The sequence below is a fragment of the Strigops habroptila genome, chromosome 18, assembly GCF_004027225.2.
Source record: "Strigops habroptila isolate Jane chromosome 18, bStrHab1.2.pri, whole genome shotgun sequence".
Lineage (NCBI taxonomy): Eukaryota > Metazoa > Chordata > Aves > Psittaciformes > Psittacidae > Strigops > Strigops habroptila.
The window spans coordinates 3,334,015-3,348,850 of record NC_044294.2 but is presented as its reverse complement, the minus strand read 5'-3'; the positions used below and the strand labels follow the sequence as shown (position 1 = coordinate 3,348,850).

Here is a 14,836-nt window from a genome sequence, read left to right as displayed (position 1 = left end):
TTCCATATTAGATGCAAATATGTCAGGAATAAGTCGGACAGTTCTGCACACTGACACAGATGACGACAAGCACAGAACAGCCAGCTATGCTCACAGAATAAATTATTTTCATTCACAGAATCCCATCATAGAATCCCAGAATGGTTTGGGTTGGAAAGGACCTTAAAGCTCATCAAGTTCCAACCCCCTGCCACAGGCAGAACAGCTTCTACTAACACAATAACAACTTCTTCCTAATATCAAACGTAAATTTTCCCTCTGTTAGTTTAAAGCCATTCTCCTTGTCTCTCCTATCGCTACTTGCCTTTATAAAAAGCACAATTCAATTGGAATTGTGCACCTGCATGATGTATAGCTCATCAAAACCCTTTTAATAAGATGAAGGACTTGGGATGTGTCTTCAGGAACATGTCTCTTCATGCTAAGGAGGGAGCAGAGTGTCCATAACTACTGACTGAACAGCTCCAGTAACATAGTTCTATGTGTCCACACAAACACCCCAGTAACAATAGAAAAGCAGAAATACATTTGGCAGTATCAGAACAATTACTGTAAGAAGTAGCATTTTAACAGCAGTTCTTTGCTTCCCTCAGTGGAGAATCAATATTTTACTAAATTCCTCCTATTTTGCACTACTGAAGTCACTTCACGCTGCAGTCTCACCAGAGTGAGACAAGGAAGCACAAAATGAAATATAATCCTTTGTAAATAAGAAAATTCCGTTTTATGTAACTTTAAGCTTGGTGGCTTTGTACATAGCAACAAAACTTTCCAAACCTAAAAAGCCCAACCAAAAGAACATAATAAGGATCCTTGTATAAGATAAATTGTTGTAGCTGACATAGTTTTAGAACCTTATGACCTTCGTACAAAATTTATTGTAACCAAAACAGGACTGCAGCTAATGGGTATCTGAAACTAGCAGATGTTCAGGAGGTGCTGTAGCGAAGTTAACTGATAAGTAGAAGGACGAGGAGAAATCACTCGCTTACGTCAGTGGTGTTACCGAATTAATTAAGCTGGTGTAAGCATTTATCTACTGCGCATACTTCAAAGACTTCCAGAACAAGAGTTCAAGGAACTTCAAGTGATGAAGATTGTTGGAAGAAGTAAAACGACCACCAAAGACCACTACCACCTTGTTATGTGCATGCGAAAATAGGTGTGGAATTATGTAAAACGATTCTCAGACAACTAATGAATACATATGACGTTTATCAGAAACGTAATGAATATGTATGTTAAGCAACAATATAATCACTGTCTGTTTGATGCTTAAATGAGACACACATTAGGAGGAGATATCCCCTGTGTCTCCTGGCACTGCAATAAAGAATACCTGCTTGTCAACTTAAAACTTTGTTGGCGAGTTCTTAACAAGTTCTACGAATCAAGAGATACCAGCCTCCGGTCACTTTGGGTTTTATTTAAAAAACATGCACACTTGTTTTGAAACAAGAATTCAAAATGCAGATAGCAATACACTTCTGGAGGGGTATGACATGGAAAAGAGACTACCTAAGAACTGAGGAGGTATGTGCTTCAGAGGTTTGCACAAGACAGGTAGAGAGGGAACAAAGAAAACCGACATCTCTTTCTGCCAGGCAGAAACACCACACAGCAAGGTTCACATTCTCTACATGTAAACCAGCATCAATGTTTTATTGTTGTGTTCTACAATTCAAAAGGGGGAGAGAGAACCAAAAAGCATCCATCCAGTGTGCAGCAGGATCTAGGCCAAATCGCCTGCAAGCTGCGGCAACAGCACATCTCATACACACTATTTTATTACAAAACGTTAGAGACAGAGGCCTGTGGTATTTTATCATACAGAAGATCACAATATGAAAACGAAAAGGCAACTCCATTTCCCCCTTTATCTGTCTGGACGGGTCATTCCTGGCCTGGTTGGCACCATCATGGGTCTGGAGGGTGGTCTCATCATTGGGGGCCCTGGCATCATTGGCATGTGTCCACCCATCGGTGGCCTCATCCCTGGAGCTACAAGGGGAAAGAGAAGATGTCAGAGAAGAGCTCTTGGGAGTAGTAACTGCCTAGTCATGTCGATATATGTGCAGGTTCACCCCCAACGCTCCAGGGAACTTTCATTTTACAGGTCTGTAAGCTTAGATCTGGAAGCTGGATTACGTTTCCCTGAGGGATATTAGCAAGCGGAAGAACCAGGCCCTGGGTTATATGCCCACTTCCGACAATACCCACTGATAAATTATTTTCAATAATAAATAAGTGGCTTTGTAATAAATAATAAGTGGCTTAATCACTGAATCGGAAAGTGCATTTGGAAAAAAGTGCTGCAAAACCCTGCAGCGTGTTCAAAGAAAACCAAACTGGTGTACTTCTTACAGCTGGGTAACAGCGTAACAAAAGAAAAGCCAGTGTTCTACTAAAAAGCACTGAAATAATGGCTTCCATCCAACTTCTCCATTTATTATTAGGCAGCTACTATGCTGCTTAATTATAGCAAATTATGCACGTATTTTGTGCCTTTAAAAAAGCACTTAAAGAACAGTTTCTACCAGCAAGACAATCATTGCAGACACTTTGCTACTTTTAGAGAGTGTGTGTGTGTTCCTTTAGCTTTATTCCAGTTAACTGCTTCAATAAGATGTCCTCTTCAAATGCCAGGAAGCTCAAAAGCAGAACAGACCAAAGACATTTTTGTTTGTGTTTACTGTTCCGAAGGAAAATTTAAGGCACATTATTTCTCTAAAATACATTATCTTGAGACATTTTAAAGACTAAAATCCATTTAGTGAAGTGCACTCCTTGTGCAAAAACCTAAGTGCTACAAACAGAATTCCTGAACAATTACAGGCTGTACTGCTAAAACTTGAGGTAGAAAAGCTGCAATTTCAGTTATACAGGGGAACTAGTCACTCAACAAGTCATAAAGGAACATAAATTACCAGTTGTAAAACTGTTTTATGTCTTAACACACAGAGGATAATGGATCAAACACGTGTATACAGTACATGCAAACTGAAATACTTCTACAGCCTGACACTCGGGGCTGTCCATCCACGCTGCATCTAACACACAAGCTATAAACTAGTGTGTCACTACAGCTAGCATCCAAACACCGCAGCTGAGGTCCTCTGACATCTCTCTATTGCACAGTGAGACAGAAAACATGACCCAAACACTCCACAAAACGAGAGCACACGGTACCACAGCTGGAGATGTACCTGTACCCAGACTTACCAGGTCCAACGGGCATCATTCCTGGTGGGGGTGGGCCCATCATTGGCATCATTGGTGGTCCACCCATATGAGGGGCTGGCATCATGCCAGGCCTCGGGGGGCCAGCTGAAGAGATACACAGATCAGTTACACATCTGGCTGCTTTGACATTCATAGACAACATGCAATGCAAAGTAGTTTAACTTTGAAGGACATTTTAGTAACTAAAGTGTCTTAGATTGTTTTACAACTTCCTGCCATCATTTTCAGATTCAACTCTGACTTCGGGTGCCAAAAAGTGAACTGGGGGAAGAATATACAAGCTGTTAATGCCACCTTTGCATCCCTAATGCAGATGGCTACTGCTGCCAACAGCCGGACTCTGCAGAAAGAGAGCTCAGCCATTTGCCAGCTGAAGCACAAAAGAACGTTATCAATCCTATCCTATTTAAAAAACAAAAAAAACCCCAAGTAACAAGGAGGCATGTATTTCTGTTAATGTACTTAACATTACTAAAATAAGACAAAATAAAGATTAAGATGGTTGCTGAAAGACTCTGACAAAACATTCCCTTACATTTTGGTATTCACGTCTTAGCTTGATTCCAAGCTAAAAGGACTTTCCTCTACAAGTCCAGAAAACAGGCAACACCACCCAAGAGAGCTGCCAGCCCTGCCAAAACCCGTCCAGCTCAGACTTACGGATGCTGGGAGGAGGTGGTATCATGGCTCCTGCGGGAGGTGGTGCCGAGAACGGTGTAGGTGGGATTTTCCCTTGCTGGAATGCAGCCGCTACATTGGGGGGGAAAAGAAAAAAAAAAGGGGGAAAGAAAGAATCCCAGGAGAAAAGCCAGTTACTAGGCTGAGGAAGTTCCTGCACCAATCGTCCTTCTCATGCCACGCGGTCAGAGCATACTTCATGTCATGCTGCGTGCTCAGTTGTTCTAACTCTGGAACAAATCCCTGGTTTACGCTGTGGAAACACCTGATATTCTTGAAGACAATTATTATAGTGGTTATTCCAGCTGAGACTAGACAGCTCCTTGATGAATGGCACACACCTAACGGGAAGGCGGGTGGTAAAAAAAAACACATCTCGTGATTTTCAGCTGCAGCGTTCAACTGGGATCATTAAAGATATGAAAATGCTAATTGGCAGTGACTCAGGTAGGTGACAAAAAGCATGAGAAACATCTTCCGTGAAAGGGAAAAGAAGAAATTCAAGAGACTGAAATTGACTTAGAAGGAAGGCAAAAGATGTGAAAGTGAGGAGCATGGGCACAAGGAATGAGGGAATGAGGCTGCGTCGGGAGGAGCGCAGACCGCACATCAGGAAAAGGCTTTTGGTGAGGGTGGTTGGTCCCTGGAACAGGTTCCCCAGGGAAGTGGCTGCAGCACCAAGCCTGCCAGAGTACAAGAGTGTCTGAAGGACACTCTTAGTCATATGGTTTAGTTTTAGGTAGTCCTGTGAGAAGCAGGAAGTTGGGCTCGAAGATCCTTATGGGCCCCTTCCAACTGGGTCTATGATTCTATGATCTAAGTAAAGTTGCCATAAAGTTAACCTGGCATTTGTATTCCTTTTCATGAAGAAAAGAAACATTATTCAGAGGACAAGCGAAAAGAACCCTATAAACTGTCAGAAGAAACACTTCACACTTTATTTACATTCTTGCCTTTAACAGCAGGGGGGTAGGGGGGAAATGAATATCCCAGGGAATTGAGAGCAAGCAACTATGTTGTAAAATAAAAAAAGGCAAGAGCCCACAGATTTTAATGTCCATTTTCTCATCTTTTGGATTTCTTCTTCATGCTCTTTCTATAAACATGCTACTACCAAAGAGCAAAATCATGTTATGTGATCTTTTAGGACACTACTAGCAGTGGTAGGTAGTGCCTACTGCCCTCTCAATCACAGTAAAGCAGTGCCTGCTCCCAGCAATCCCTTCAGCTGAGCCCTTGGTATCTTTGGTGGAAGCCACGCTCCAGCAAGTTCAAAATTCAGATTCTACGCAAAACTTTGGTGCACGATTCACAGAGCAAAGACTCACCACAAGAATCAGTACAGAAGAAAAGCAGCTAGAGGAACAACAGAGGAGGTGATGGGAAAGCAATCCAGGGTTGCAGAAAGATTGGCCTTACTTGTTTTGTCAATCAGGCTCTGAGCTTGCTCCTCCATCCATTTTTGATAATAGTCTTTCACATTCTCTTTGTGTTTTCGGCCACTGCAGTGGGTTTTTCTCACAGAGGGCTGAGAAAGATCACATAAAGCTTACAAAATATCACACAAAACCAAAGTTTACTGGGAAATGTTATATAATTTTAAACATACACAATTCATCAGTATAAACCAGGTTGGTTTCTGTGCCAGAGGATGGACAATATGCAAAAGCTCTATGTATAAACTCTAAGCGTTGAGACTCCAGTTTAATGAAAGAGGCTACTCTAACGGAGCTGCCTCCTCCTCACTCACTGGAAGACTCACAGGCAGCCGTGACTGTCGGCTGCTCCCTTATGCTGGTGACACCAGACGGTTTGGTTCTTTTTAGACGGGACACAGGAGAGGACAAGGAAGGACGACACCACGTTATTTCAAGTGACCTGGGTTTAGCTCGTATGTCTTCAAAAGCTCTTGATACACACTTAATGCTGGTAATTCGGTACTTACCGAGTCGTGGGTGAGGTACGTGTCACAGTAATCACAGTAAAACCTGAAACGGGAAAACCCGGTATTTGCGCTGTGAAGATTAAACCCCCACCACCCCCCCGCCACCACGGCACAGCCCGCACCCGACTCCGCGCTCCCCGCTCCTCCCGGCTGCCCAAGGCCTGAGCGGACACCAACAGCCGCCGCGGGGGCCACCGCCTGTCCCCGCCCGGCCCGCACGACCCCCCCCTCGCCCCGTGTCCCCTCGGGCCGCGGACCCCGCCGCGCTCACTTCGGCATGCTGCTCCCCGCCGCCGCCACAGGGAAGTGACGCGCTCACACAGCGACACCTTCCGTCGCTTGTCCTCCGGCGGCTCCCGTAGAAGAACCACGGCGGGGCAGGGCCAGGACCGAGCCGCCTGTAACGCTGTAACGTCAGCGCGGGGCCGCGCTCAGGCGGGTGGAGCCTTCCCGTGACGCAGCGCGCTCGCGTTCAAGGCCCGATGGAGGTTGTTCGCACCGGACCCTTGGGCACAGCCGGTGGCGTTTGCCGCCTGCACCGCCCCGGGGCAGGCGGGGCGCGAACCGGCGCCTCCGCGGTCTCTGAGACACCGGTCACGGAGCTCCAGAGCGCGCGGAAATGGCGGGAAAAGGAGGGAGGAGGTGTCCCTCACTGCGCCGCGTTCGCCTGGCGCCACGTGACGTCACAGACCCCGCCCACCCGCTGCTCATTTGCATACATAAACACTCCATATATGGAAGCGAGCGTCCCGCGCTCCCATGACGCAGCGCAGCGCCCCCTCCCTCCCCTCTGCCCTTGCGGCTCTCCTTCCGTGGGGTGACGCCACCGCGCCGGGGCCGCTCAGCGTGCTGGCGTCATAGGCCCGCGTGCCCCTGGCGCGAGGCGGAGCGGCGCTTGCGCAGTGCCGGTCAAGCGGCTGGCGTCGCCCGCGCCCCCTCCTCCTCCTCCTCCTCCCCCCCCCCACACCCCCCCGCCGTGCCCGCGCTCCCCTCCGGCCCCATGCGGCGCTGAGGCGGCGGCGGCGGCGGCAGCGGGGCGGCCCCGGGGCGGCCCGGCCCGCCGAGCGCCATGGAGGGCATGGACGTGGATCTAGACGCGGAGCTGATGCAGAAGTTCAGCTGCTTGGGCACTACCGACAAGGACGTGCTGATCGGCGAGTTCCAGCGGCTCCTCGGCTTCCAGCTCAGCCCCGCCGGCTGCGCCTTCTTCCTCGACATGACCAACTGGTGCGGGGGGCCGCCAGCGGGGCCGGGGAGCGGCGGGGTTGGACCTGAGGGGCGGCGGGGCCTCTGAGGCGAGCGGTGAGAGGCCGCCGGCCCTGAGGCGGCGGAGGGGAAGGGCGGGAGGGCCGCCCGCCCGCCCGCCCCGCGGGCGCTGAGGGGAGCCTCGGCAGGCCGCCGGCCGCCTCCTCCCGCCCCGAGCCGCCTCTGGGGGCGGCAGGCCCGTCTCGCCGCCCCGCTGCGGGGGGAGCTGCCGTGAAGTGGGGGGGGGGGAAGGCGGCGTTTAGTGCGGGGGGCCCCTGTTCTCCTCCCCTTCCCCTCCCCTTCCCTGGGGTCGGCGATGGCGGGCCGGCGGCGGAGCGGGGGGTGTGTGTGTGGTGAGGAGGGAGCTATCATGGCAGCGCGGAGGAGGAGGTGGAGAGGAGCCGGAGAGGAGCCGGACAGGAGTGAGGAGGAGCCCGGGGGGGGTTCGCCTCCCCAACAGCTCCGGGTTGTGATTTTGCCAGCTGAAGGAACTCGTCGGTCAAAGGGCTGCAAAGCTGTTAAAGAGTGACTAATTGATAGGAAGAGGGGCATGTGATCCAGCGGACCCAGAAACTCTTAAAGGGCGCTTTCCCAGCTGAGCGGGAGGATGAGCTGAATTCAGAGGTGGTTTATAGTGCCCTGGACACTGAAGCAGGCTTTGGAAGGAGGGAAAACCGTGGTTTAAAGGCTCTATGGAAGTTTTAAAGCTTCCGCGGTCAGGAACTTCTCTGTGAGGAAAGTTACCTAGGTGTTTGGTAAAAAGTTAGCATCTGTTTGCAAACCAGGGCTCTCTCTAAATGCTCTGGCTTTCGTTGCATATTTTGGCTCCGTAAAGGCTCTATCACTGCCCTAGGAAAACGAAAAAGCAGGTACAAGTTATCAGGGAAGCTGCAGCACCAGGAAAAACGTTGGAAATAGGCAGTATAATGGTGAAGGACAGAAGCCAGGAGTGTGAGTGGCGCGGTGAGCCCAGTGGCTGTGACAGAATGTTGTGAAATTGCCGCTGTCTGAGTTGTGGGCTTTGACTTGTTACTGCACTTGTATCTTTTAAACCATTTCTAATAGCACTGGTGTCGTGTAGGTTCAGGTGTTGTTAACAGAGATTGCTTAGCTAAGTTGTAGTTACTATTTTTTTCTTAGTGATATAATGTCAAAACCAGAAACCACAGGTTTGCAACTTGAATTCCAAGCATAGGTCTTGATATCAACAGTTGGGGAAAGAACTTGTGTGGAGTTGTTGAACTAATAAACAGTAAGAAGACTTTTTACATTTTTCCTTTCATCTTTTCCTCCTTCTGTAGCTCTCTGTTGAATTATATTGGTAAATCTGCATCTGCAGAGGGAGTAAGGGAATAGTAAATAATACTGCGTGCGTTGTAAGTGATACAGTGCAAAAGTTGGTCTCTCTTGAGGAGTTCAGGAGTTCGCTTTGGGGAAGTAGTTCACAGCAGAGGACGTTCATTCATGTGTGGATGATATGAATAAAATTCCCAGCACTGCAGGGTAATACTGGGTTTTCTTCTATGATGTTCTGGGGGACAGGAGAAAGCAGAGCTGAACCTCAAAATTACTTGTGAAGATACTGTGTATAGCTGTAGTATTCCTGGTTTGTGCTGAAGAAGCTCTTTCTTTTTCAGGAGTATTCACTCTCATTTTGAAGTGACAGCATGTCAAATACAGTCTTACAACCAATGGCTTTTTTCTTTTCAAAATCTTTTAATTACAGTTGAAGAAAATCTGAAGTGATCTAACTGGCTTTAATTTCCCAACTTCAGTGGGTAGTTTGGTTCTGAAATCACACGTTTTCAGATATTTAAGTATTAGTTGATAAGCCTTGTAGTTGAATGGGGGTGTGTGAAAACAAAATCGATTAAGTTGGTGTAATGTAGGCAAGAGTAGATGAAAATTAGTGTCGGTTCGAGCCTGACTGCTCTTAGAGGGGACTTAAAGCCTGTGAGAGTTTAACCTTTGAGCAGCAGGGAGCTGGGCTGGGTATGCTGACAGGTGCTGCTCCGTTTGCTCGTGTGTTCTTGCCAGGGCGTTGCTTTCCTGGCCTGTAGTATGGTTTGTTGTGCCTGGGTTTCTACAGCTCTGCCGCTGTGTTTCTGTTCAATTCTCCCCCTCCCACCTCTCCTTGTTTGCCTGAATGTACTAACCCTGCTCTCGGTCATCATAAAAAGGTGCGATGAAGACACATTTTCCTTTTCTAGAAACACCTCTACTTTACCATGTTGAGGGTCCCTGTGTAATCAACGCTGCTGCAGGTGATGTTAAGTAGTGGCCTAGGTTTGGGTTTTGTGGACTAGAATTAGAGTTGGAATCTTCTATCACTGTGCTGTCCTGCCAAAAATTTGTCTCAATGAGACTGTCAAGTTGCTGGAGAGGGACTTTCTGCAAGGGCCTGTAGGGACAGGACAAGGGGAATGGCTTTAACCTGCCAGAGAGGAGATTGAGATGAGCTCTTAGGCAGAAGCTCTTCCCTGTGAGGGTGCTGAGGCGCTGGCACAGGGTGCCCAGAGAAGCTGTGGCTGCCCCATCCCTGGCAGTGATCAAGGCCAGGTTGGACACAGGGGCTTGGAGCAACCTGCTCTAGTGGAAGGTGTCCCTGCCCGTGGCAGGGGGTTGGAACTGGAGGAGCTTTAAGGTCCCTTCTACCCAAACTATTCTATGATTCTGTGAAGTCACTTTTCCTCTTGTTGAAGGTATGGCACTTTCCTGCAGCAATGATCCCTTCACCCTCTTTCCGCATCAGGATTAATGTTCATCTACAGGAAATGATGAGGGAGCTCACAGCAGGGTGAGAGAAGTGCACTTACGTGGTAGATAGGGTTCTTTTTAGCCCCGTCCAGGTATGGGCTAATTAACAAAGTCATAAATAATTCTCACTAGAGGTTTTTCACAAGTGTGGCAAGCTGCTCTTTGGCAGGAATTATGTAGTCTCCAGACCTGAAGTTACTTCCCTGTTGCATGCCTTTCACATACAGTGTAGTAAATAATCTGAGCTGTAATGTGTTTTGGAATAATATTTCCAATAGTATCGTCAGTAATTGCGTTTATTTAAAGTGTATTTGCACTTTAACATTCCCGCTGGAACAGCGGAATTAAAATAGCTCGTTCAGACAATTTGGGGAAAAAAATTAGTGGTTGACTGTGGAGCAATAGAGATATTTGTCAGTAGCCTTGAAAAGTCTGTCCTCTGCCCCAGTTCACCTGCAATTGCTCAATGCACTTTCCAAGTTCTCGCAGATTTGGGACCCTAGTAAGAAACTGCCAACTGGTTTTATTAACAACAGTGCAAAAATGCCTCAGGTAGAACCTGAGTTTGAGACTGTTCCTTGATCTTCAAGAAATGCAAGTTAAACACTTGGACTTGTCTTTTTCCCCTGTTGTTTATTAAATGCTTTTCCTAGAGTTCTGCTTCTTTTTAATGATGTGTTGAGTTCTGTTTGTGGGCTGTTATAACTTCTCAGCTTTCTGCTTTGCCCTTTCTGAGAGCATGGGCTGTTCATGCTTTAACGGCTGCCCACATTGTCCCTCTTTACTATTTATTTATTTATCTTTCATTAGAAGTTGTGAGGCTTTAGAGTGAGAGGTTGAGCTTTTGCTTTTTGGCCTAAAACCAAAAGCAAACTTCTCCAAAAGATGCTTTGGCACCAAGGCATTTCTTCCTTGGGAGGCAAACCCCGGCAGCATAGCTGGGAGGACATTTTGCTGCCATTGCATCTGGGATAAAATTCCACCCTCCATTAAATGGCATGTTTAACTCTGCCTGCTCCTTTCCTCCCTCCAGATGTTAGGCCATGCAGGAGCCTGCACACAGCAGCACATCCAGCCCTGCAGGTTTGAGGGAGGGGGGCTCTTAAGAGTGTTTTTTGTGGTAAAGTTCCATGTGTCGACCACAGCTTCTCAGTATTATGTGATAGCACGGCCAGGAACTTGTCTGAACTTTAGTCTAGACTCAGGCTACCTACCTAAGAAACTCCTGTTGAAAACCCTTTGTGGGAATGTTTTAAAAATAGGAATTGTTTAGGACAGACAGTTGATGCTGAATGAGTCTATGCCAAAATACCTTCTCACAGGCTTCCTAACACAAGACTGGTTGTAGGTCTCTGGATAGATGGTGCAAGGGCAGAACGGACTTCCCAAAAACACTTGCAAAACAGAGTTTCTGGAGCTCAGGCCCAGCCCTGACTGGTTTCCAGCTGCGTGGACTGGTGTAAATGGAAGAGCAGAAGAAACTCTGCACAGAATGTGCATTTTATTTTTGTTGACACTCAGTTAAAGCCTGTTTCATAAAAGTCATCAGATTTCTCTAAATCCAGTATGGAAATTGTATTCTGACAAGGAAGAGGGGTTTTTTTCTTTATTTTCAGTTGGAGAGTACAGTAGCTTTAAGGGAGAGATGCTGCAGCGTGCGGCTTGAAGGTTCTTATTCTGTGAGAAAGTGAACTCATTTGATTTGAAGGAGCTAGTGGTGCTGGATTTAAAATCCAGATTTCCCCACAGTTGGCTGTGAAGGGATTCCTGGTTTGTAGATATATTTCAGTAATTTACATGTAAATATTCCTTTATGTTCTCCTCGCTTTTGTTTAGAAAGCTGAGGTTTTAGTAGTGTGCTAGGTGTGATATGTAATAGAAATGTGCCACATAATGAAGATTTCCGGGGGGGAGGGGGTGTGTGTTTTATTGGTGCACTTTTTGATCTAGCTCTCTGGTGAGAGGTCGTTATTTGTAAGGTCAGAGCTCTTCTGGAAGTGCTCAATTTTTTCATGCATTTAGAAGACTGCAGATGTGTCATGGTTTAACTCTGAATATCCGTAAATTTATCTCTGAAAATCCTACAGAGATCTGCTGTAAGACCTCCTTCTGTATTGTGTAAGGTGTAGGGCATTCGTGTATGCAGGAGTGAGGGGAGCTAAGGGGAGGTGGTGGTGATAGTGATGTTTGCATTAGGAATCTGCAATTTTGGAGTGTAGCAAGGAAAATGTACCCAACACTTGTGCACGTGTTTTATTGGTCTTGGAGAACAGACGGAATATTATTAACAAAACTCATTTGCCCTATAAATGCCTGGTTTTATCCCTGTGCGGGGGCTGTTTAAATTCTTTCTATCAAATGAACCCCCTATATTGCCCAGAAGTGGATGTACTTGACTGAGAGTCTAAAGACATGTTTTAGCTAATAGGTTGTTTTAATTGCTTTTACTTTGACTTTGTTTAAGTGTTTGTTTTGCTTTCTAGCAAGGATTGTAGGATGTTACTCTAAGTAAAACTTTGATCGGTGGGTGAAAGCATATCTAGTTACACTTGCTACCAGTGCTGGGGTATCGGTGCTATATAATCACTGAAGTATATTTAAGGAAGACAGAATTTAACACAACATTCTTGAATTAATGAATTCACGTGCCTATGATGCATTTCCCACAGTGGGTAAGACTGGTTCCTGGTCTTGATTTGTAACCTTGCAGGTGTTTGCAGAGCTGCCATTTAAAAGGGAAAAAAGCATGCAGATGTTCTCCATTAACAGCTTTTTTGGACTGCTTTTGAAAAGAAGCTCTCTCCAAGTGGGTGTCAGGAAGAAGTTGGGTTTGAAATGTTTCTTCTCAGTTCAGACACGTTCAGATTACCACATGAGGGGCAAAACATAGCACCAGCATGAGGGAAGGCTGTTCTTTGTCAGGAAAGGCTGGACCAGATGATCCTTGAGGTCCCTTCCAACCTGATTGGACCTTGAATATGATTTGATGTTTCTTCACCTCAACATCCTTGGCCTTCCTGCACTTTTTGTATCGAAAGGGTTTGCTGATACAATATACCAGTCATCCTATGGAACTGTATTGTTCCAGTCTTCAAATAGTTGTGTTATGTTTCAAAGATCTATGGAAAAAGCACAGATAAAAGGCAAATACAAGGACATGCAAAGTCAGACTGTGCAGCTGTAAAGTTTTTAAGCATAACCTGTCAGGTTATGAATATTGAGGTGGAATGTGGGGCCTTACCTGCGCCATAAAACCTTTGATTGTGGGGTTATATCAAAAGCTGGTTTGAGTGATGACAGTGTGGCTCTACATGGTTGTTCTGGTAGAGGGGGTTCTCTCCAACTAACTGCTGCCATTAAAATGGCTGCATTTTTATTGCAACCCTTACTTAAACACTAGCAACCCCTCAATAATTTAATTGATATCTTAGATGAAAACAGCTTTTATAGAATTTTTTAGATGAATATAATTCCCTGAACTACAGAATGTAGACTCTTCTTTCATGTCAATATTGGCATTGTTGGATTTGCCACAGAAGTGATTATGACCTTGTGATTGAGGAGCTGTGGTGTGTATCTTTACCTTAGGGAAGTCCAGGGATTCCTGCTGGCTGTGTCTGGTCACTCTTTGTCTCAGTCTGTGGGGCTCTGTGACTTCGGAGGAGAACTTTCCCACTGTTCTGCGTAAGCCTCCAGCTTAGTTTTGATGCACCTTTCCTTTTGAAAGGGTAGTGGGGGGGATCCTTGTGTCCTGGAGGAGGCAGGAAACCTGAGACCTGATCTTCCAAGTCAATCCTCCTCCTTTCCTGGAAACTTCTTTGGCTTGGCTCAGTACTCATCCAGGCATCTATTAGGGAAGTGACAGCGGTGGCTGGGAAGTCACGTTACTTTGCTTCTCTTTTTCCTGAATCAGGTGATAAAACAAGAGAGTCCTATGTTCTTTATGGCTTTATGTGTCTCGGTACACAGGAAGGTTGATTTTTATTTTATTATTTTAAGGAATTTAGGTCTTAATGTGACTCTTGAGATTAATATTTGTAGATGGTGACCAATTGAATTGAATCTGGTGAGAAGGGTAAAGCAGTTGGTTTAAAACATCGTTTGGGTTTTGAGTTAAGTAGTAGGGAAGGGGAAAGAAGAGAATTTAAACTTGCTGACATTCTTACTCTAAAACAATTGATGAACTGATGTCCTTACAGGCAGAAAAGACACTGTAGAAACAGGTTTAGTAGTTCTTGAGGTGCTGTTGCTGAATGTCAGAACAGGCCAGCAGTGCCTGAGCTATGGCTGCTGCAAAGCACTGTGTATGTGGGGTATCTGCAGCCTATGGTGGGGAGCAGAAAATTGGGGTTAAACTGTTAGATCTGTTGTGCCTAACTGAAAGCATAGTGGATATATCTTACTACATTATATACTTATATTACTTGTAAGTATTACAATGTAAGTAATAATATATGTAACTGTTGTAGACTGTTGCATCTCTGGTGTCCGCAACTGTCCCCTGATGCTACTAAAAAATAACAGAATTATAGAATTAAACAATTAAAAAATAATTCTTGGCCAGCTTTCACCTAATGCATTAAAACCCCCAGAACAACCCAGTGATTTGACCTGATTATTTTGAATGAAATCTAGACTTGAAATATATTGTCTTTTTAACCATGCAACACACTGTAATTGTGCTACGCTCCAAGTTACAAAACGCTTAAAGTGGTGCATGTGAAATGGGAATGTCAGCAGACAACTGGAACAGAAGGAATTGGGTACAGTATTATTTTAGTCCAGCTAGACTGCCTTGCATGCTTGAACTTGTTCTCAGACAGTTTCTGTAGCTTAATCCCCCTTTACTTTAATGCATACAGTTATAGATTGGTGACATAGTTTATACTGAGGAATTAGCAGTTGCAGAATCTCGGGTCCTGGCAGCTCTTGGTTGCTTTCCATGGGAAGAGCCGTTGCCTGTTTTCA

At 45.9% G+C, this 14,836-nt stretch overlaps 2 protein-coding genes across 5 annotated transcripts in view; one reads left to right on the top strand and one right to left on the bottom strand.

Annotated features, from left to right (window-relative positions):
- Positions 1-1,626: 1,626 nt before the first annotated feature.
- On the bottom strand, positions 1,627-6,695 carry SNRPC (small nuclear ribonucleoprotein polypeptide C). 2 transcript variants are annotated; one of them, XM_030473043.2, is made up of 6 exons: positions 6,138-6,695; positions 5,867-5,909; positions 5,341-5,449; positions 3,904-3,996; positions 3,223-3,327; positions 1,627-2,001 (listed from the first exon to the last, which is right to left on the bottom strand). In XM_030473043.2, exons 1-6 carry the CDS (start codon positions 6,143-6,145, stop codon positions 1,877-1,879), a joined length of 483 nt encoding a protein of 160 aa, XP_030328903.1. In that variant the 5' UTR covers positions 6,146-6,695; the 3' UTR covers positions 1,627-1,876. The 2 variants fall into 2 exon arrangements, with proteins under 2 accessions (XP_030328903.1, XP_030328904.1); XM_030473044.2 differs by having other exon boundaries at positions 3,904-3,993.
- Positions 6,693-14,836, top strand: part of ILRUN (inflammation and lipid regulator with UBA-like and NBR1-like domains) — a 34,213-nt gene continuing 26,069 nt past the window's right edge. For 2 of the 3 annotated variants that reach the window (XR_003989629.1, XM_030473041.1), the window contains exon 1: positions 6,694-7,093. Coding sequence is in view for 2 of the 3 variants with exons in the window: in XM_030473041.1 (XP_030328901.1) it covers positions 6,936-7,093 (158 nt within the window). In the remaining variant the exon portion in view is untranslated. Of the gene's footprint in view, positions 7,094-14,836 lie in introns of all 3 variants that reach the window. The other variant, XM_030473042.1, reaches the window with a different exon arrangement.